Raw genomic sequence first — 19,693 nt, 5'->3', positions numbered from 1 at the left:
GGTGGGAGGGGCAGCCTGCACCTACAGGAAGATGAGAGGTCTGGTCTACCATCTTTTTTTTAATCCTCACCAGGGCATATGTTTCTAGTTTTTATTTTTTTTTAACTTATTTTTATTGATCTCAGAGAGGAAGGGAGAGGGAGAGGGAGATAGAAACATCAACGGTGAAAGGGAATCATCGATCAGCTGCCTTCTGCATGCCCCACACTGGGGATCGAACCCACAACCCGTGGGAATGGAACTGTGACCTCCTGGTTCATAAGTCAACGCTCAACCACTGTGTCATGCAGGCTGGGCTGGTTTTATTGATTTTAGAGAGAGAGGAAAGGGAGAGAGGAACATGGAGTATGCACCAACCTAGGTATGTGCCTTGACTGGGAATTGAATCTACAACTGGACTATGCTCTGACCAATTAAGCCACACCTGCCAGGGCATACTTATTTGATCTCAAAGGGAATGCAGGCCTTCTATTCTCCAAGTTCACAGGGGGGATGAGCCACATTGTCTAATAAAACAGCTAATTCATCCAGACATCTGGCCCTGGGCCTGCAATAGAGATTTAGAAAACGATATCATCCGGAAATGCTCTAGAAAGGCAAGTCATAATCATCATGGAAAGGGCCCAAGATTGGCAGTCAAGAGACCTTAAGTCTGGGCTGGCCTCTCCAAGTACTTGCTGTATGTCTCTGAACGAACCATGGTCAAATCTCTGGGCCTCAGTTTCCTACAGATAAGGTGAAGGCTTTTAACTAAGGCCCCCAATAGTTCTGATACTGTCTCTTCAGACAGAACTTCATGAATCCATCCAGGTAACAGCTGGCTCTATATACACTGCCACAGAGGCACTTGAGGTCCCTGAGGGTCTGAACAGGTGAAGGGCAGATGAAGGCAGGGCTGGAGGAGAGAACCGTATGCAGTGTGCAGGGCAGCTGGGGTCCATCTGGAAGCTGGCACAGAGCCCAGAGCAAGGGCAGCAGTGGCAACAGGCAAGAAGGGGTGGATGTGAGCGAATACCAGGGAAGGCTGTCAGGACCCAAGGGCTGACTGAATGTTTGCAGGGAAAGGCAAGGAGTACAGATAACTCCAAAGTGACTGGGACAATGAGGCCAGAGCAATTCCAGGGTTAAATAGGAGGAATGTGGAGGTTATCATGATATATTTCTCTCTTCATTATAGAGGCAGTCCATGTTCACTAAAGGGAACTTGGAAAATAATTTAAAAACTAAAAAGAAAATAATTTAAAAATTAAAAAGAAATACCTCATATTTCCACCATTCAAATGCCATTACTTTCACCACTTTGTTAGATCATCTTTTTTTCCTCTCATGTGTAGTTTTTCTTTTTATCAGAAGCAGCTTAAGATAGTGGGGGAAATATTGTGTTTTTGTTTCTTTGTTTTTAAAAAAATATATTTTATTGATTTTTTACAGAGAGGAAGGGAGAGAGATAGAGAGCTAGAAACATTGATGAGAGAGAAACACCGACCAGCTGCCTCCTGCACACCCACCACTGGGGATGTGCCCACAACCAATGTACATGCCCATGACCGAAATTGAACCCGGGACCACTCAGTCCAAAGGCCGATGCTCTATCCACTGAGCCAAACCAATTTCGGCTGTTTCTTTGTTTTTTATTGATTTTTAGAGTGAGAGGAAGAGAGAGGGAGAGCCTGCAACCCAGGCATGTGCCGGGGCCTGGCGTGGAACTGGGGATCTTTTGATGCACCAGGGAGTGGGCCGACACCCAGCCACCTGGGCCACAGCCAGGGTGAAGGAGTGTAGTTTTGTTTGTTTGTTTTGTTTTTTAAATATATTTTATTGATGTTTTTAACAGAGAGGAAAGGAGAGGGATAGAGAGTTAGAAACATCGATGAGAGAGAAACATTGATTCAGCTGCCTCTTGCATACTCCCCACTGGGGATATGCCAGCAACCAAGGTATATGCCCTTGACTGGAATTGAACACAGGACCTCTCAGTCCACAGGCCAATGCTCCATCCACTGAGCCAAACCAGCCAGGGCAAGAGAGACAGGATTACATCCTGGCTCTGACTCTTTTTTCAGATAGCACTTATTGAGTACTCAGTGTCACATTTTTTTTTGTATTAATTCGTTTAATCCTCATAATAACCCCATGCAGCCCTATTTTGCAAACAAAGGCACACCGATAGTAAGTGGCAGAGAAGAGCATTAGTCTCAAGTGTGAAGCTCACAAGCTCAACCCCGATACGGGCTTGCCTCCCACTCTTCATGTGACCTGGCAGTCAGTAAACCTCTGCAAAGTGGAAATTATTCTGAGTTGTGTGAGCATTAGCAATTATATACACTGAGTGATCAGATTATTATGATCTCCAAACACATAATAATCTGGCCACTCAGTGTATATCCTATACAATAAAAGGCTAATATGCAAAATTTCCCCTCGATCAGGAGTTTGACCAGCAGGCAGGCTAGACAACCACCCATGTCCCCTGCTCCTGGCTAGGCTGGCCGGACCTCACCCATGCATGCATTCATACAGCGGGCCTCTAATACACACACACACACACACACACACACACACACACACACGCTGAGAAACCGGATTATTATGCATTCAGAGATCATAATAATCTGGCCACTCAGTGGATGTCCAGTGCCTGGCACACAGTAAATCTCTCATCTATTGGTGGCTGCTTACCACTTGAAAATGAGTTTGTGTTTCAGTAAAGGTGAAGGTGGAACTTCCATCTGAACTCAGAATTCTAAATAGGGAAAAGCCCACTGAAGCAATAGAATTGCTTGCTGGGACTCCAGTCCCCACTCTGTTAACTGCCACATGATTAACAAGTTAGTTAACCTGTCTGAGCCTGTTTGCTCATCTGGAAAATGGGGATAGAAATAGTACCTACTTTCTTGGTTTGAATGTATGGGGCAATATGTGAGAAATACTGAGCAACAGGGTTTGGGCACTGTTGGTGCTTGATAAAAATAGGTTTTGTAATGGTGTGTATAATGGATGTAATAATAAATCTGTTGTAATATAGTATTATCATAAGGTCAAATCTCCTTATTAGGATTCCTGTATGTATAAGGTTTTGGGGGGAAATAGGAATTAAGCCATAAAACCCTTTATTTCCACCCAGCTGTGACAAAACTCAGAAAACCCAGAGAAAAGGATGCAGATCCTAGATTCCCACCCATAATGTGGACAACGGGGAGATGTTGCAGCTCAGTCAGAAAAATGACCAAAGGTTTTGCTACAAAACCTAGTAGGTAAAGCCGTTCTAGAAAACAAATTGGGAAGAATTTTCCCATGGAGGGGTCGGGGGTTAAGTCATCATGAAAAGATGTGGAGTCTCTTATTTGGAAGAGAATTAATAGGACCAATCTTGCTTTGTAAAGAACGGTCTTTAAGAGGAATTCTTCATTCAGGAAAAGCAATGAGCATGGCTTAAAGGAATCCACGGTTCTGTGAAGGTCATTAATTCAACCACTTTGGTGAGCTGGAACCTCTAGCTTCCGAGGATGACATTTCACTGGGAGAGAGTGGCCAACTCCAGACCAGGAGCATCCCTGAGTGACAGGGAAGGCATCTGCGCACCAGGCGGGGAGCAGCTGACCCGGGAGCACCAGCAGGGAGGGACTCAGCTCCGACAGACTCCAAGGTAAACAAACTCCAACAAAAGGTACCACTGCGGTCCAGCAGAGAAGCCGGGGAAGAAGGGCTTCCTGGGGCTGGCAAGGGTGGTTACAAGGTGCAGGCACCCGGATTCCACTCATCGGTGGCGCAGCCGCACAGATTCCGGGATCCCACACTGCCAGGCAAGGGATATGATTTCCCGAGGGCTGATGGCGGCGGCGACGGCGAAGTCATTTGCATCAGGCTTTCCCCTGTGTCTCCACTCTCGCCCCATCCGGGAGCCTGGAGCCTGCGGGAGGGACTGCTGACCCAGACCCGACAGGGAAGCGGGAGGCAGCCGCCCCACCCAGAGCGCCCGACCTTCAGGTGCCCCACTTCACTGGCGCGTCTGGGCCTCTGGGGCTCGGGGTGCTGTTCTGGGGCGCAGGCAACCACCGCCCCCCGCGAGCTGGACTCGGTGGAGCCGGCGTAGAGCAGTCTCCGGGGCGCGGTCGAGGGCGGGCGCCTCGGGGCTGGGCCCTCGGGGGCCCGGCTGCGGGGGAGGGCCGGGGACCCGGGCCGCGGACAGGTGCACCGGAAGCGGGGCAGGGGAGCGCCGGCCGAGGCGCGTGGGGCGTGTGCTGGGGCGGCGGCGCCCGGGTTAATGTCCGCCCCGCCCCGGCGCGCTGACTCAGTTTCACCAGAAACTTGGGAGAGGAGAAGGCGGATCTCCCGCAAACCCTGCACCTGGGCGGAAGCGGCGACCGGAGCCGCGCAGGAAGTCGGGACCGGAACCTCTGACGCCCCGACCCCACCCCGCTCACCTGCGCAGGTAACCGGGGCCCGGAGACGGAGCGGGCTCGGAGCATGTTTGGCCCTTTGTTCCCCGCTCGTGCGTGTGTCCGGGTACGCGACCTCCTTCCCCGTCGTTGGGGCCGCGGGTGGGCGGCCGGGTGTCCGGGGCGCCCCGAACTCCCCAGCTCTTCCTCGGCCCGCACCGCCTCCCTGGAAGGCTCCCCGGGCGGGTCCGGTTCCCGGCGGATCCAGTGCCGCCACCTGTCTCCTCCCCTCTCTCAGGTCGCCGGCGCCCTCGGAGCCCAGAGGCCAGCGCAGTGAAGGTGACCCCCGTGGGCGAGACGGCGACGGCCCCTGGGACGGCCATGGCTGGCGGCCCTCGCTCCCGGGCCCGCGCCCCGGCGGCCGCGCTGTGGCTCCTGTGCGCGCTCGGCCTGGCGGGCACCCTCGCCGGGCCGCCGCCCACGCCCCCCGCGCTGCCCGCCGCCGCCGCCTGCCTGGACCGCTTCACCCCCGGGGTGCCCGCTTTCGTGCTCGACACCGACGCCTCGGTCAGCAACGGGGCCACCTTCCTGGGCTCGCCCGCCGTGCGCCGCGGCCGGGACTGCGTGCGCGCCTGCTGCGCCGCCAGCGGCTGCAACCTGGCGCTGGTGGAGCTGCAGCCCGCCGGCGGGGAGGACGCCGCCGCCGCCTGCTTCCTCTTCAACTGCCTCTACGAGCAGAACTTCGTGTGCAAGTTCGCGCCCAAGGAGGGCTTCGTCAACTACCTCACGAGGGAGGTATACCGCTCCTACCGGGAGCTGCGGACTCAGGGCTTTGGAGGTAAGACGGGGGTGGGGGGGGTGGGGGTGGCGATGGATGGATTGAGGGAGACCCCGAAAGGGAGACGGCTGTGGGGTCCTGGGAGAGGGAGCTTCAGGGAGGGGTTACTGAGAAGAGTTTCATCTAGCCCACCCCCCCACCCCCCCTTAGACGTAGGCAGTATGCACAGTAAACAAAGATGAGAGAGGAGGGCTGACATCCCAAAGCCGGGACCCGCGCCTGGATGGAGGGGGTTGAGTGGGCTGGCGCTCTGGGCAGTGTGTTTGGGATGGAGGAGGCAGCTCCTCCGATTCTCGGTTTCTGGCTCTGATATGCTGCTGAGTCGGGGAGTGAGCTGCCTGGAGGCCTCCGGATGACTAGAGGGCACCCCCGGGGCCAGGCAGCCCCGGACCCTGCACGCTCTGAGGCACCAGGTGCGCCTGATGGGGGAGAGAATCCTCCTCCGAGGATGGGCTGGGGACTGGTTAGCACCTCTGCACCCTGTCCCCCACCTATTGGCCTTTGGTGGTCTGGGGGAAGCTGCTGACCACAGTCACTACGAACAAGTCTAGTTGACCCAAAAAGGGAGGGGGAGAGGGCATAGCAGCCAGAAGCTCTGGGGTGGGAGTGAGAAGGGCTGTGGGTGAGTCAGTTCATCAGTATGTATACCTGGTAGGGCAGGGATGTCAGCTGTCCCGGCAGGTGTGTGCGTGAGCCAGGCCGGGCTCTCTCTCCCTGCCTTAGGATCCGGTACCAAGCCTTCTGCTCCCCTTGTTTACTTCCGGGGATAAAGGCAAAGGGGGCCGGGGCTCCTCCTCTTTCTTCCTGGGACTGAGCAATTACTGAGATCAGGGCCCCTCCAGAGACCTTCACTCCCCACCGCTCCACCTGCTGTTCTGGCTCCGGGGCAGGGATGGGTCACAGCTGATGACCTCTGTTAGCACTTTACAGCTTTCTCATGGCTGTGCCACTCACCCTCTCCCCGAAGCCTCCTGACAGCCCCCTCTGAAAAGGGGGCTGTTAGGAGTCGCCCCACTTTTCAGATTAGGAAACTGGCTCCCGTGGTAAACAATGTGCCCATGAATGGTAGGCCTGGGACTCAGGCAGGACCTCCGAAAGTCTGCGCTGTTTTTCACACAAGGCCGCCCTCTGGAAGGAACAGCCTGGGGGTAACAGCCCGGGCCCAAGGCTGAGTCTGGGGTGACCTCAGTTCTGGGAAGCGGAGAGCGACTGTCCTCTCCAGCCCTTTTCGGGTCTATTCTCTCTCCGGGTTACGGGCCCACTCTTCCCCCTGCCCTTCAAGGAGCTCTCCTGGGTCTCGGGTGGGGATTCCAGGAGGGGGCACCATGCCTGGGCCTGGACTGAGCCTGTTCCACAAGGAAGTGGCAGAGTGTAGGCGGTGATGACTCTAATTGACCTGCGCTGCCAGTGGCACCCTTGGGAGTCCCCTCCGAGGCCAGCGCCTGGAACCCCGGAGTCCGGTCCGGGGGCTGCGCTGGACCGGGCCACGTGGTCTTGGAACCAGCCATTCTCATCGGGAAACTTTCCCACCCCAAACTGGCCTGGTTGGCACAAGACAGGATGGAGTGGGAATTTCCTTGGCGCTGAGGGAGCTGGGTAGGGCTTGGACTGGGTGTGAGCCCCAGGCCGTTTTCAGGGTGTTGCAGTGTTTTGGGGAGTGGGGGAAGCTGTGTGGTGCCAAGGAGCCCATACTCCGCTGAGTCCAGTTAGAGAGGCTGGAGGTGGGTCAGCGCCGGAGAAAGCCTCTTTGTCAGGCAAGAGGGGCTGGTGCTTAGGACTTTAAACCTTTGGTTCCTGTGTGAGGTAGAGAAATCCTCCCCAGGATGGGTTTGTTGTTCCCCTTTCTTCCTGTGGTCGGGCCAGTCCAGTCCAGTCCAGATTCCTGTGGCCGCCTGAGCACCTTGCTCCTTCCTCTCCTGCCTTCTCCCCCTTCCCCTGGGAGGAGGGGCTTAGGAGGTGGAGTCTGTTTGCCCGGAGATGTCCCCGGGCAGGCAGCTGAAGGCAGGGCTGGCTTTATTACCACTCTGGCCCTTTGCTCTCTTGGGCTGGGAAGGAGGGAGTGGTAGGACAGGTCATCTGCCCCTTGCTCCTGGGCACTGGGGCTTGGAGACAGCCAGCTGTGTGGGGGTGGACATGGTTGATTTGGCCCCAAGTCTGACACATCGCTCTGCCTGCCACTTCCACCTTGGGTGCCGGTGGGGCTAGCCTGTCTGCCTGCCAGGGAGACTGCCCATAGTCTGTCTTCTTTCCCTTTTAGGTAGCCTGTTACTCAATGAGAAGCGCAAGGAGGGAGGAATGGCTCCTTCCAGGCACTGCCCCCTTTGCTTTGTCTCTCAGAGGTCTCCTCTGAAGTGTCCCTGTGACTCAGCCTCCAGCCCGCTGTTCTTATTTCTCTATCTTCTCTTCTCCCTTCCATCTCCCTCTGACATTGGACGTGCCCTCTGTAGATCCCCGGGGAGGCAGTTTGGCAATGTCCACAAAAACTGTACATGCCTGTTACCCACAGACAGTTCCTCTTTTCATTCTGTGGCTGTATTCTGCGTGTGTAGCACAACTCACCAGCCAGGTGTTCACTGTAGCATTGTTTATGAAAGGTCACAGTGTTTGCCAACACGTCCTGCAATTGAGAACTGTGGTGATATATTAATAATAGTAATAATAAATCCCGAGGCAGCATGGCTTGGTTGTTAGTAGAGAAGGAAGGGAAGGCTCACTGGATAAAGCATCAGCCTGTGGACTGAAGGGTCCCGGGTTCGATTCCTGGTCAGGACACATGCCTGGGTTGCGAGCTCGATCCCCAGTAGGGGGCGTGGAGGAGACAGCCAATAATGATTCTCTCTCATCATTGATGTTTCGATCTCTCCTTCTCCCTTCCTCTCTGAAATCAATAAAGAAATGTTTTTTTTAAAAAAAGAAGGAAAGGAAGGAGGGAAAACTAAATCAAGAGGAGACTGATGGACTGGTTAAATATTATGGTATATTTATATGAGTATATGCAACTAAAAAAATACTATGTTGTATGCTTATGGGTTCAATGTCATCTCTGTTGATAGTCACACCCACACAAACTAGCAAGAGTAGATGTCTCTGGAAAGAACCTGGGCATTTAGGAGAAGAGGGAACTTAATGCTCACTATCCTTTTGTACTTTTGAATTTTACGTCATGTATCCCTATTACCTAAACTGAAAACAAAAATCCCAAGATTATAAAAGCAATCAAAAGTACACCGCTAAGCAAGTGAGTGGCCTGCAATATGGCATTTTGGAAAAAGAATGAGCTATGGAATCAGATAGAACAGGGTTCAAATCCCAGCTCTGCCATATAGAATCTGAACAACCCTGGGCCAGGCATTTAACCTCTTTGGTGCCAGTTTTCTCCTCTGGAAGGAGGGATAAGAATGCAGTTGCAGCCCAGCTGGCATGGCTCAGCGGTTGAGCATCGACCTATGAACCAGGCTATGATCGATTCCCGGTCAGGGCTTATGCCCAAGTTGCGGGCTCAGTCCCCAGTAAGGGGTATGCAGGAGGCAGCCGAACAATGGTTCTCTCTCATCATTGATGTTTCTCTCTCTCCCTTTCCCTTCTTCTCTGAAATCAATTAAAAAAAAATGTTTTTTAAAAAAAGAATGTAGTTGTAGCAGGTTGTTTAGGAAGGTGGGTGATGTAGATCAGGGGTGAGCAAACTTTCTATGAGCTTCCAAATAGTAATAGTAAATGTCTTATGCTTTGTGGACCATGCAGTCTCTGTTGCAATATTCAACTCTGCTGTTGTAAGGTGAAAGCAGCCATCCACAATGTGTAACTGAGTAGGCGATGCTGGTTCTGACACAAATTTGATGTACTTTTCATGTCACAAAATATTATTCTTTTTATTTTTTTCAACCATTTGGAATGTAGTAGGTGGTGGGCTGGATTTGGTTTGCAGGCCTCGTTTGCCTACTCGTGTGGTAGCTGATGCAGGGGAAGTACCCAGCGTGGCAGCTTTGCTAATGATGACGACTCCAGATTTGTTTCCAACCGTGGCTTCTCTGGAGCTCCCACTGTGTCCCTCCCTTCTGGCTGGTCTTACCTCCCTCAAATTTAAATTCCCTGTGACTGAATGCACACATTTCCTCTATATCTGATTTCCCTCTGCCTTACTCTTCCTCTCCATTCCCAGCACCTGTCAGACACACCCAACACTGATGCTGACATCCTCCTTTCCATTCCCTTAGCTCTCCCTAATTCAGGCCACTCTCATTGCATCTGCCCTCACCCACTGCACTGGCCCACTCGCCAGCCTCCTAGTTCAGACAGCTGGCAGACAGGGGTCCCTGCTCCCCAGGCCCCCGGCCCATGGCCCTACCTTAGCCCTCCCGGGTGTCCACCAGGCATCTCGGTCAGTGTCTGCTGCAGCCAGGGCTTCTAGGACTCTTGCCCCTCTCTTGCAGCCAGTGTCCCTCCTGTACCACCAGCTGTTAAACATTCAAATGTCACTCCTCCTGCGTCCACATGCCCTGGGCCGGTATTCAAGGCCCTTTGAGGTCTGTCCAGGCCAGCCAGTCTCTTTCATGTCATGCTACCAGCCTTGCGAATCCCCAGCTCCTTGCTTGGGCCCCTCACGTTTTCTTGTTTTAAAACAGTTTTTGTGCTTTGTTTTAATTGATTTCAGAGAGAGAAAGGGAGAGGGAGATAAAAACATAAATGATGACAGAGAATCATCGATTGGTACCTCCTGCAGGTCCTCTACTGGGGTCCCTGCCTGCAACCCATGACCTTCTGTTCATAGGTCGACACTCAATGGCTGAGCCACACTATCCAGGCAAGCCCCTCACATCAACAACATAGCACATTCTTTCCCACAACCAAACAAATAAAAACAAAAATAAAAGAATCAATACATTCTTTCTCCCTTCTCCAAAAAGACTTTTTTTTATTATTATATATTTTTATTGATTTCAGAGAGGAATGGAGAGGGACAGAGAGAGAAACATCAATAATAGAGAATCATTGATCAGCTGCTTCCCGCACACCCCCCATTGGGGACCAAGCCTGCCACCCAGGCATGTGCCCTGGACCGGAACCTCACCTGGGACCCCTCAGCCCACAGTCCACTTAGCCAAACCAGTGAGGGCCAAAAATACTTTTCTTCTTCTTCCGGTCTTTCAGAGCCTCTCCCTTCTCTGGGTGTCCATCCACTTCCTTATCCTGCGTACACACTTCCTGTGGCTGCATCTTGTTGGGTCTTTTCTCCCAGACAGCTTCGTGTGCTTGGGTCTTACCTGCCTCACTGGGCTGCAAGGCGTTCAAAGACAGGACTGATTTCCTGTGGCTGCTGAAACAACGTTTTACAAACTGGGTGTCTTAAAATCACAGAACTTTGTTGTCTCACAGTCCTGGAGGCCAGAAGTTCAAAATCAAGGTGCTGGCAGGTTCTCTGCTCCCTCTGACAACCCTGGAAGAGGGTCCGTCTTTGCCTCTTCCAGTTTCTGGTGGCACCAGGGCTTCCTTGGCTTGTGCTCCATAACTCCGGTCTCTGCCTCTGCCTTCACACAGCCCTTTCTTCCTCACTCCATGTTCTCCTAGCCTGTCTTTTTTTTTTTTTTTTTTTTTTTTTAAGGTATACTAGAATAGAAACTGTTCTTTAAAAAAAAAAAATACATTTTTATTGATTTTGGAGAGGAAGGGAGCGAGAGAGAGAGAGATAGAACCAATGATGAGAGAAAATCATTGGTCATCTGCCTCCTGCATGCCCGTTACTGGGGATCAAGCTCGCAACCCAGCATGTGCCCCGACTGGAAATCAAACTGTGACCTCCTGGTTCATAGGTCGATGCTCAACCACTGAGCCACACCGGCCGGGCTAGCCTCTCTTTTACAGACACTTGTCTTTGGCTAATCCGGGGTGACCAATGTGGAAATGCTTAACTTGATTACTTCTGCAAAGACCCTTTTTCCAAATAAGTTCACATTCATGAGTTCAGGAGGTTAGACATGGGGTCGTTGGGGGGCCACCATCCAGCCTATGACAGGCAGGAGTCCTGCTTTGTGCTTTGTGTCTCTCTCCAGCTCCGGGGAGGTCTCAGACGCAGCCACTGTCAGGTTGAGGGAGGGCCTGGTTCCCTTGGGCCCTCTCATACCTGGAGGCAGGTCTGTCTGAGGTGGCAGAGGCACCCTCTTCCTGTGGCCGCTCTCCCCGGACACCAAGACTGGTCACATTGCTGCCTGGGGACTCTGTGTGTAGGGTCTCTGTCAGCAGAGGGGATGATGGATGTTAACTCTACATTTACTTACTTGGCTTCTCAAAATTATTGTTGCTTTAACTTTTTAAAAAATATGTATTTTCATTGATTTCAGAGAGGAAGGGAGAAGGAGAAAGAGAGAAAGAGAAACATCAGTGATGAGAGAGAATCATTGATCGGCTGCCTCCTGCACACTCCACACTGGGGATCCAGCCCGCAATCCAGGCATGTGTCCTTGACTGGAATTGAACCCAGGACCTTTCAGTCCACAGGCCAACACTCAACCCACTGAGCCAAGTCGGCTAGGGCACTTTAACTTTTTTAAGCAGTCAGCACAAGACCTACTTAATGTAGAAGATAGGACTAAACCTCCCCTAGAAATTTTTTTTTAAATGGGATCAGATGGCACATGTTGTATAGTAATTTGCTTCAGAAAGTAAATCTTACAACATAAAAATGTCTTTAATATACCAAAGACATAATAAGTATAAATGGAGAGCAAGAAGATGGTTTAGCCCTAGCCGGTTTGGCTCAGTGGATAGAGCATCGGCCTGCGGACTGAAGGGTCCCAGGTTTGATTCCGGTCAAGCTCATATGCCCGGGTTGTGGGCTCGATCCCCAATAAGGAATGTGCAGGAGGCAACCGATCAATGATTCTCTCTCATCATTGATGTTTCTATCTCTCTGTCCCTCTCCCTTCCCCTCTGAAATCAATAAAGAAAAATATTAATAAATTAAAAAAGAAGATGGTTTATTTGTGGGTTCCCACCTGTGCCCCATGCTGGTTGCTGAGTCCTAGGTTGGTCTAGGTATGGCCCATAGAGCTCCTCATCCCCAGGAGAGATCTGGTCCGTTCAGTGAGAGTTGACCTACCCCCCCCCCCCCCCACTTCCCCCTAGGATCCAGGATCCCCAGGATCTGGGCAGGCATAGACTTGAAGGTACAGCCCCAGGAACCCCTGCTGCTGAATGGTGTGGAGAACACAGACTGGCGCCTGCTGCAGGGTGACCCGGACGTCAGGGTAGAGGTGAGACATTGGTCTGGCTCCCTGGTTGCACCCAGCTCTCCGGGGCCCCCTTTCTCTCCGGGGCCATAGGCCAAGGTGGATAGATGCTGAGGATACATCTGATAGCAGGTCCCTCTGTTTGCCTGGGGTGGTGGCTGGGAGGGCCCGGAGGAGCCCAAAGGTATCAGGGGTCCCAGCCTGATGGCCACTCTGGTATGTGTAGAGGAAAGATCCGGACCAGGTGGAGCTGTGGGGACTCAAGGAAGGCACCTACCTGTTCCAGCTGACATTGGACAGCTCTGACCAGCCAGAGAGCACGGCCAACATCACCGTCACCGTTCTCTCCGCCAAGCAGACGGAAGGTGAGGGGGTGGGTAGGCAGCATCTAGAGCCGCCCCATCTGTTGATTGGCCCCTCGGCCCCCTCACAAGCTCTCCTCCCCACAGAATACTGCCTCGTAACCAAAAAGGTGGGCCGCTGCCGTGGTTCCTTCCCCCGCTGGTACTATGACCCCAAAGAACAGATCTGCAAGAGTTTCGTGTATGGAGGTTGCTTGGGCAACAAGAACAATTACCTCCGGGAGGAAGAGTGCAAGCTAGCCTGCCGCGACGTACAAGGTGGGCCTTTGCATGGAGGCTTTGGGGCTCAGGTGACTTTCCCTCAAGGTAGGTGGTCTCTCTTCCCTAGTCAGGGAGGTGGGGAGGAGAGTCCCCCATTCCCAGGCCCCCCATCAGCTCATCCCTGCCTATCTCCTCTCACTTCTTTGTTTTCTCTTTCCCAGGTTCCTCCACGGAAAGGCGCCATTCAGGTAGGCTTTGCTCCTTTCCCTAGTCCCCTCACTCCTGCCAGATCTCCAGCCCATATCATGTCCACGCCCTTGACCAAGCTGCTTTTGCCCAACCCATTCCTTCCCCCATAGTAAGTGGACAGAGCATAAGCACCCCACCTTTTGCAGCCTAGCATCCTCCTGTCAGGATCTGCCCTGTGTGTGTGAGGAAGGGTTCATGGGGGACAGGTGGGGAAACAGTGGGCGTGTCGTGATTCTATGCTGGGGCAGACAGGGCCAGGTAGAGGATGGGCCCTTGGTACTTGCTGGCCTCTGCTGGAGCGTGACCTCACCCCCCGCTGATTCCTCCCCCACTCAGTGTGCTCTGACACCTGTCCCTCCTCCGAGTTCCGCTGCAGAAATGGCTGCTGCATCGACAGCTATTTGGAGTGTGATGGCACGGCCGATTGCTCTGACGCCTCCGACGAGGCCACCTGTGAAGAATGTAAGGCCTGGGAGGCGGAGGAGTGGTGGGCAGCAGGGAGGGAGGTCCTGACAATTTACCCTGCATCCCTGGGAGACCGCTGTGGGGGCTGTGCCTCTGAGCTTTCGTTTTTGCAGACACCAGTGGCTTCGAGGAGCTTCAGAGCTTCCGTTTCCCCAGTGACAAAGGTGAGGCCCCCAGATCCTCCGGGTGAGGGCAGATGCTGGCACTGCCGCCTCACTCGTTCTGTCCCCGTGCCAAAGGCCTGCTGTGTGTGCCGGGCTCTGGGCAGAACAGCCAGGGCGGGCTTCCAGCTCTCTTCTTTGGCTGTTTCCTAAGTATAATCAGCCTCTTTTTTCTTTTTCTTTCTTTAATGTTCTTATTGATTTCAGAGAGGAAGGGAGAGGAAAGAAAGAAACATCAATGATGAGAGAGAATCATTGATCGGCTGCCTCCTACCGGGGATCAAGCCCGCAACCTGGGCATGTGGGCAGGTGGGCATGTGCCCTGACCAGGAATTGAATGGTGACCTCCTGGTTCATAGGTTGACACTCAACCATTGACCCACACCAGCCTCTTAACACCTTCAGAAATGTAGCCATGCCTACAGATCACTGAGGTAGTATTTACTTAATATTTTTATTATCCAGCCGAAACCGGTTTGGCTCAGTGGATAGAGTGTCGGCCTGCGGACTGAGGGGTCCTGGATTCGATTCCAGTCAAGGGCATGTACCTTGGTTGCGGGCACATCCCTAGTAGGGGCTGTGCAAGAGGCAGCTGATCGATGATTCTTCCTCTCTGTAAAAAAAATCAATAAAATATATTTTAAAAAATATTGTTATTATTCAATTACTCTTTTAAATTAATGTATTAAAAAGGAAATTTTACATCACTACCATAAATGGAAATTCACTATTACATACCAAAACTTGAGACTGACTATTAAAATAAGTATAATAAGACAACATTAATAAATTTTAGCTGGACATGGGTGTCTGCCAAGGCTTAGGCCCTCAGCCACTTTTGTTAAAAGGTAGACCATCATCAGTATTAGAGAGAAAACCAAGACCTTGACACAATCAGAAAAGCTGAAAGATTGAAAAAGGGATAATTATGTGAGTCAGGGTAGTTTACTTCTGGGCCTATAATTATTGTCCATAACATGTCTTTCTGGCTTCTGGCAATTCTGCACATGGGCCAGATGTTTCTGGGGCCCCGGACACCCTCACAGAGCCACAGCCTTCCTCAGTCTGATGTGGGTTGGGAGGTGGCGGGCAGCAGCTACATAGAGCCTGGTAGAGGGCTTGCTCAGTGCCCTTTGCCTGCCCCTCACCTCCCAGGGCACTGCGTGGACCTGCCCGACACGGGCCTCTGCAAGGAGAACATCCCTCGCTGGTACTACAACCCCTTCAGCGAACGCTGCGCCCGCTTTACCTACGGCGGTTGTTACGGCAACAAGAACAACTTTGAGGAGGAGCAGCAGTGTCTGGAGTCCTGTCACGGCATCTCCAGTGAGCGGGGCGGTGGGCAGATGGAAGATGGGGAGGGGAAAGGCTTAGCTGGAGCGCTGTGCTCTGTCCCAAAGCCTGGGCTGGTCACTCCGCGTCTCGGAGCACCTGGAAATGGGGGGGAGAGGATGGCAGTGGGGCGTTGGGTGCTGTGCAGCCGCTGAGCACCAGCCCCTCCTGTTGACTTGTCTCTCCCCCATCATGCTGCAGAGAAGGATGTGTTTGGTCTGCGGCGGGAAGCCCCCATTCCCAACGAAGGTAAGTCTGGGTCTGCCCTATTACCAATGAGTAGTATCAACTCAAGCACCAACTGCGTACGATTGGTTGTGACTGCCAAAGCCTGTGCTGAGAAGGACCCTGAGGTTGGCTAGAGGGACAGAGTGTCACAAGCTATAGTCGTACCTACCATAGCAGGGGGGCAAGCACCGTGGAGAGTGTGTAGATGTTTGCCGTCAGTCCCAGGCCTTTCTCCAAGCTCCCTGCAGACAGAGCAGCTTGGAGCTGAGACCCGGGGCCCCATCAGAATCCGTCCCACTGAGCTCCCCATAGGGCCGTTCATCTGACTTGGTCCTCAGAGCGGGGGTGGGCACAGAACTGAGCCGGTCCCAGGGGCTCTTCGTTCTGTCCTGTCTTGCCCTAGGCTCCGCGGAAGTGGCCGTTGCGGTGTTCCTGGCCGCCTGCATCGTGGTGGTGGTGGCCATCCTGGGGTACTGCTTCTTCAAGAACCAGAGGAAGGGCTTCCATAGCTACCGCCACGGCCACCGCAACCCCCAGCCCCCCACCCCCGCCAGCTCCACCGTCTCCACCACAGAGGACACCGAGCACCTGGTCTACAACCACACCACCCGGCCCCTCTGAGCTGGGCCCTCACCGGCTCTCGCCAGCGCTCACCTGACCCCGCTTCCTCCTCGCCAAGGAGGAGGCCTGGGCTGGGAAAGACTTTGGGGCCAGACCCTGCCTGCTGCTTCTCAGGCCTCCGCCTCAGAGGCCTGTCAGAGGTGTCTGAGCCAGAAGGCTCCGTGTCTGAAAGGAAAGAAAGCCTTGGAGCCAGGAGTCCCACAGATGGACCAGCTGACCTTGGATTTCAGAGGAAGTTGGAGGCCTGTTTCCTGCCCAAAGCTGCCTGCCCCACACCGTGGTGTTGGGGAGGGGACTGGGCGGCGCCAGAAGCTGGAGGCCCAACCCTGTCCTCCAGCACCACTCCTCCCACTCTGCACCGTGCAGAGCTGGGGAAGGACCTCCTATGAATTCTGTGCTGTACAGAGTTGCTTTTTATTTAATGCCCGGGGCGGGGGGGTGGGGGTGGGGTGGGTGGGGGGGAGTTGGAATGAAAGGAGTGAAAAGTGGCCAGCTGGCCGCTGCTGCCTCTTCCCTTCCCCCAAGAGTGAGTCCCAACTCGGCCTGACCTAGCGCATGGAGCCAGAGCTGCTCCAGCTCCCTGCTCTCCCCAGGCCTCCCTGGCACCACCCCCTCCGCGCCCCCACCTCCCACAGGCCCAGCGCACCGAGTGTAATAAAGACGTTTGTTCCGTGGGGCTTCTGCCTCTCTCTCTGGCCCGGAGAGGGACAGGGCTGCTGGGGGGAGATGTGACCGCCCAGTCCAACCGGTTCAGGCTCTGGCCACCCTGTTGAGCAGGTTTCCACCCTTCCCGAAACTGCACCAGCACCTGAGGGTGGGGAGAAGTGCCAAGTTTGACCACCAGAGGGGCGGGGTGAGGGCCATGGGAGGAGGGGGCCCAGGGAAGCCGCAGTGCTGCCCTGCGGTATTTCCTCCTGGTTTGATCCTGGGGCAGGTCTTCACTGCAGTGTGCAGTTGAAGACAGGGAGGGTGGGCACACAGACGAGCCCTGGGTCTTCACTGCCCTTTTTGTGGGGCCTAGGACAGGGGTCCCACCTGGCCCGGGTCACCACTGTCCCCTCCACCCACAGGAGCCTTGGCTTCCCAGGAGCAGAGTGCTCCCCAGACTCTGGACTCCCACCCAGGAGCTTTAGTTGTGCTCCAGTCGCACCCACACCCTGTCTCCCTTTGTTTGAGCCACATCTTGGTGCAAAAAGCAAGGCATGCTTTTAATTCGTTTATTCTTTTCAACAAATTAAGCCCCTATGTGCTAGGTATCGCCAGTCATTAGGAATTCTGTCTTGTCACACACAAAGCACTATGTAAATGCTTTACGCATCTCAAGTTACTGTCTCGGCACACAATCCTGTAATACTGTACAGGTACTATAATTCCCATTTCACAAGTGAGGAAACTGACAGCAAAGTTCTCAAAGTCTTAGAGCTGGTACAGGGAGACTGGATTTAAACCCTAACTGGCTCCAGAGCCTACTCTTACAAAAGGGAGACTCAGATTGCGGTAAGTGGTCTACAAAAGAGTAAAATGGCAATGCGAGAGGTTGGAGGCTAATTTTAAACAGCTGGAGTCTGACCCAGGTGGATATGCATGTCACAAGTGCACAGCTCTGGGTTTCCATAGCTGTGCACATCCAGAAGATAAACACCCAGGTCAAGAAACAAAGGGTCCTAGCTCCTCAGGATGGGGAACTTTCTGTTTTTTGTGTGTGCCTATTGTGCTCAGCCTGGACCACCTCCCCCTTTCTCGTCTTTCAGCCTAAACTCAAGTTATTCCTGAAATCCTCCTGCTCACAGTCAGTGGGTGACATCCCTGCTTCACACCCCTATGTCTGCTAACAGGACCCTGAGCTCAGAGCACCCCCTTTCCCTTTCCGAAGCTTATTGTCTTCCCACTGGGTTTAGCTCCTTGAGACACAGATGGCGTCTTAGTGGTCTGAGTCTCCCCTCGGCCCATGACCGTAGTAACTGGGCTGCGCTACACGGAGTGGATGGCAGAGGGTTGGCTCGTCCCCTCTCACGGGGCACTGCATTTTTGTTTCCAAATTTGCCAGCCACTCATCCATCCTTCAAGGCCCAGCATTAATCAACTCCTATTATTCCAAAAAGCATTTCGAGGGCTGAGGTGATTAATGACTCCTTAAACTCTGTATCCCATTTCTTAGAGCAGTTATCAACACAGAGTAAGTGCTTAATGAGTGTTTGTTGGGCCGAAGGGAACATCCTCTCAGGGAAGGGTAGAGATGAAGTGAGTCCATGCCAGGCAAAGCACCATCCCTGAGTCAGCCACGGCGATAAGAGGTGAATTCGCACAAGGGCCACTAGGGGGCGCTCTCGCCGCTGTTGGGCGCTGTGATCTTGGCTGCACGGGTTTGAGCAGAGTACACAGTCCCAGCCAGCGGTCAGGTGTGAAGCAATGAAAATTGAGATGCCATCCCCGCCGAAACTGGTTTGGCTCAGTGGATAGAGCGTCGGCCTGCGGGCTGAATGATCCCAGGTTTGATTCTGGTCAAGGGCATGTACCTTGGTTGTGGGCACATTCCCAGTAGGGGGTGTGCAAGAGGCAGCTGATCGATGATTCTCTCTCATCAATGTTTCTAACTCTATCCCTCTCTCTTCCTCTCTGTAAAAAAATCAATAAAATATATTAAAAAAAAAAAAAAAGATGCCACCCCTGTTCTCCTGGAGTACAGGCAGAAGAGATGCATATACTGTTGGTTCCAGATTGCTCCTTATCTTTGTGACGTCCCCAGCTGTCCTCTGTCCATCCCCACCCACATGACTCCTTTCTCGGAATCTCACGCCTCCATTCCTTTGCACAGGCAGTTACCTCAACCTCAAATGCCTCTTTCCCCTGGAAACTCCTACTTACCCGGTCCTCCAGCTCAAAGAGCCGTCCCCTCGTTCCCCAGGCAGAAGTCAAAGCTGCCCTCCATTCTGGCAGGCTTACACAGCTCTGCTGAGGAGTAGATGTCTGCCCTCGTGTGGGCAGGCTCCTCAGGACAGGGATGGGGCCTTGTTATCTCTGCATACCCTATGCCACATGTGTCAAACACAAGGCCCGCGGGCCAAATCCGTCCCGCCAGGCCTTGCAATGTGGCCCGCACCGCGCTGTCATCACTGCACTCCGCTGCGTTTCCATCACAATGACAGTTTATGACTGTTCAGTAAACCATTGGGCCCGCGATTTAGGCTGGATTTTAGATTTTGGCCCCTTCTCTGATTGAGTTCGACACCCCTACTATGCTGTGGCTCTGAGGTATCCAGCAAATGGGCTGCTGAAGAAAGCAGAGCTGCTCAAGCCTTAGCGATTAAGAAGGTTGACTTGGGGTGGTAAACACACAATACAATGTACAGATAATGTAGAATTGTATACCTGCAGCCTATACAGCTTTATTACCACTGTCACTCCCAATAAATTGGATAAATAAAAAGAAGGAGGTTGGAGCTTCAGGGAGGAGGTATGAAGTGAGATGCGCAGGCCCTGGCTGGTGTGGCTCTGTTGGTTCGAACATTGTCCCATGGAACAGAAGGTGGCAGGTTAGATTCCACGTCAGGGCACATTCCCAGGTTGCAGGTTTGATGAAGGCACATGCAGGAGGCAAGCAATTGATGTTTCTCTCTCTAAAAATAAATAAATT

The 19,693-nt window shown here is 53.2% G+C and overlaps 1 protein-coding gene across 5 annotated transcripts; it reads left to right on the top strand.

Annotated features, from left to right (window-relative positions):
• Window positions 1-4,239: 4,239 nt before the first annotated feature.
• Window positions 4,240-16,461, top strand: SPINT1 (serine peptidase inhibitor, Kunitz type 1). Of its 5 annotated transcripts, none has more exons than XM_036445797.2 (11): window positions 4,243-4,432; window positions 4,678-5,217; window positions 12,337-12,464; window positions 12,667-12,805; window positions 12,890-13,060; window positions 13,225-13,251; window positions 13,589-13,714; window positions 13,831-13,881; window positions 15,034-15,204; window positions 15,412-15,459; window positions 15,842-16,461. In XM_036445797.2, the coding sequence occupies exons 2-11, from the start codon at window positions 4,761-4,763 to the stop codon at window positions 16,057-16,059; spliced, it is 1,536 nt and encodes a 511-aa protein (XP_036301690.1). In that variant the 5' UTR covers window positions 4,243-4,432; window positions 4,678-4,760; the 3' UTR covers window positions 16,060-16,461. The 5 variants fall into 5 exon arrangements, with proteins under 5 accessions (XP_045430392.1, XP_036301690.1, XP_036301683.1 ...); XM_036445790.2 differs by having other exon boundaries at window positions 4,243-4,506; XM_036445780.2 differs by having other exon boundaries at window positions 4,244-4,432; window positions 12,890-13,108.
• The last annotated feature ends 3,232 nt before the right edge of the window (window positions 16,462-19,693 follow it).

This window comes from Pipistrellus kuhlii, unplaced genomic scaffold (genome assembly GCF_014108245.1).
Source record: "Pipistrellus kuhlii isolate mPipKuh1 unplaced genomic scaffold, mPipKuh1.p scaffold_m20_p_1, whole genome shotgun sequence".
NCBI classification, from domain to species: Eukaryota; Metazoa; Chordata; class Mammalia; order Chiroptera; family Vespertilionidae; genus Pipistrellus; species Pipistrellus kuhlii.
The sequence above is the reverse complement of the archived record's forward strand: the minus strand, read 5'-3'. Positions and strand labels throughout refer to the sequence as shown.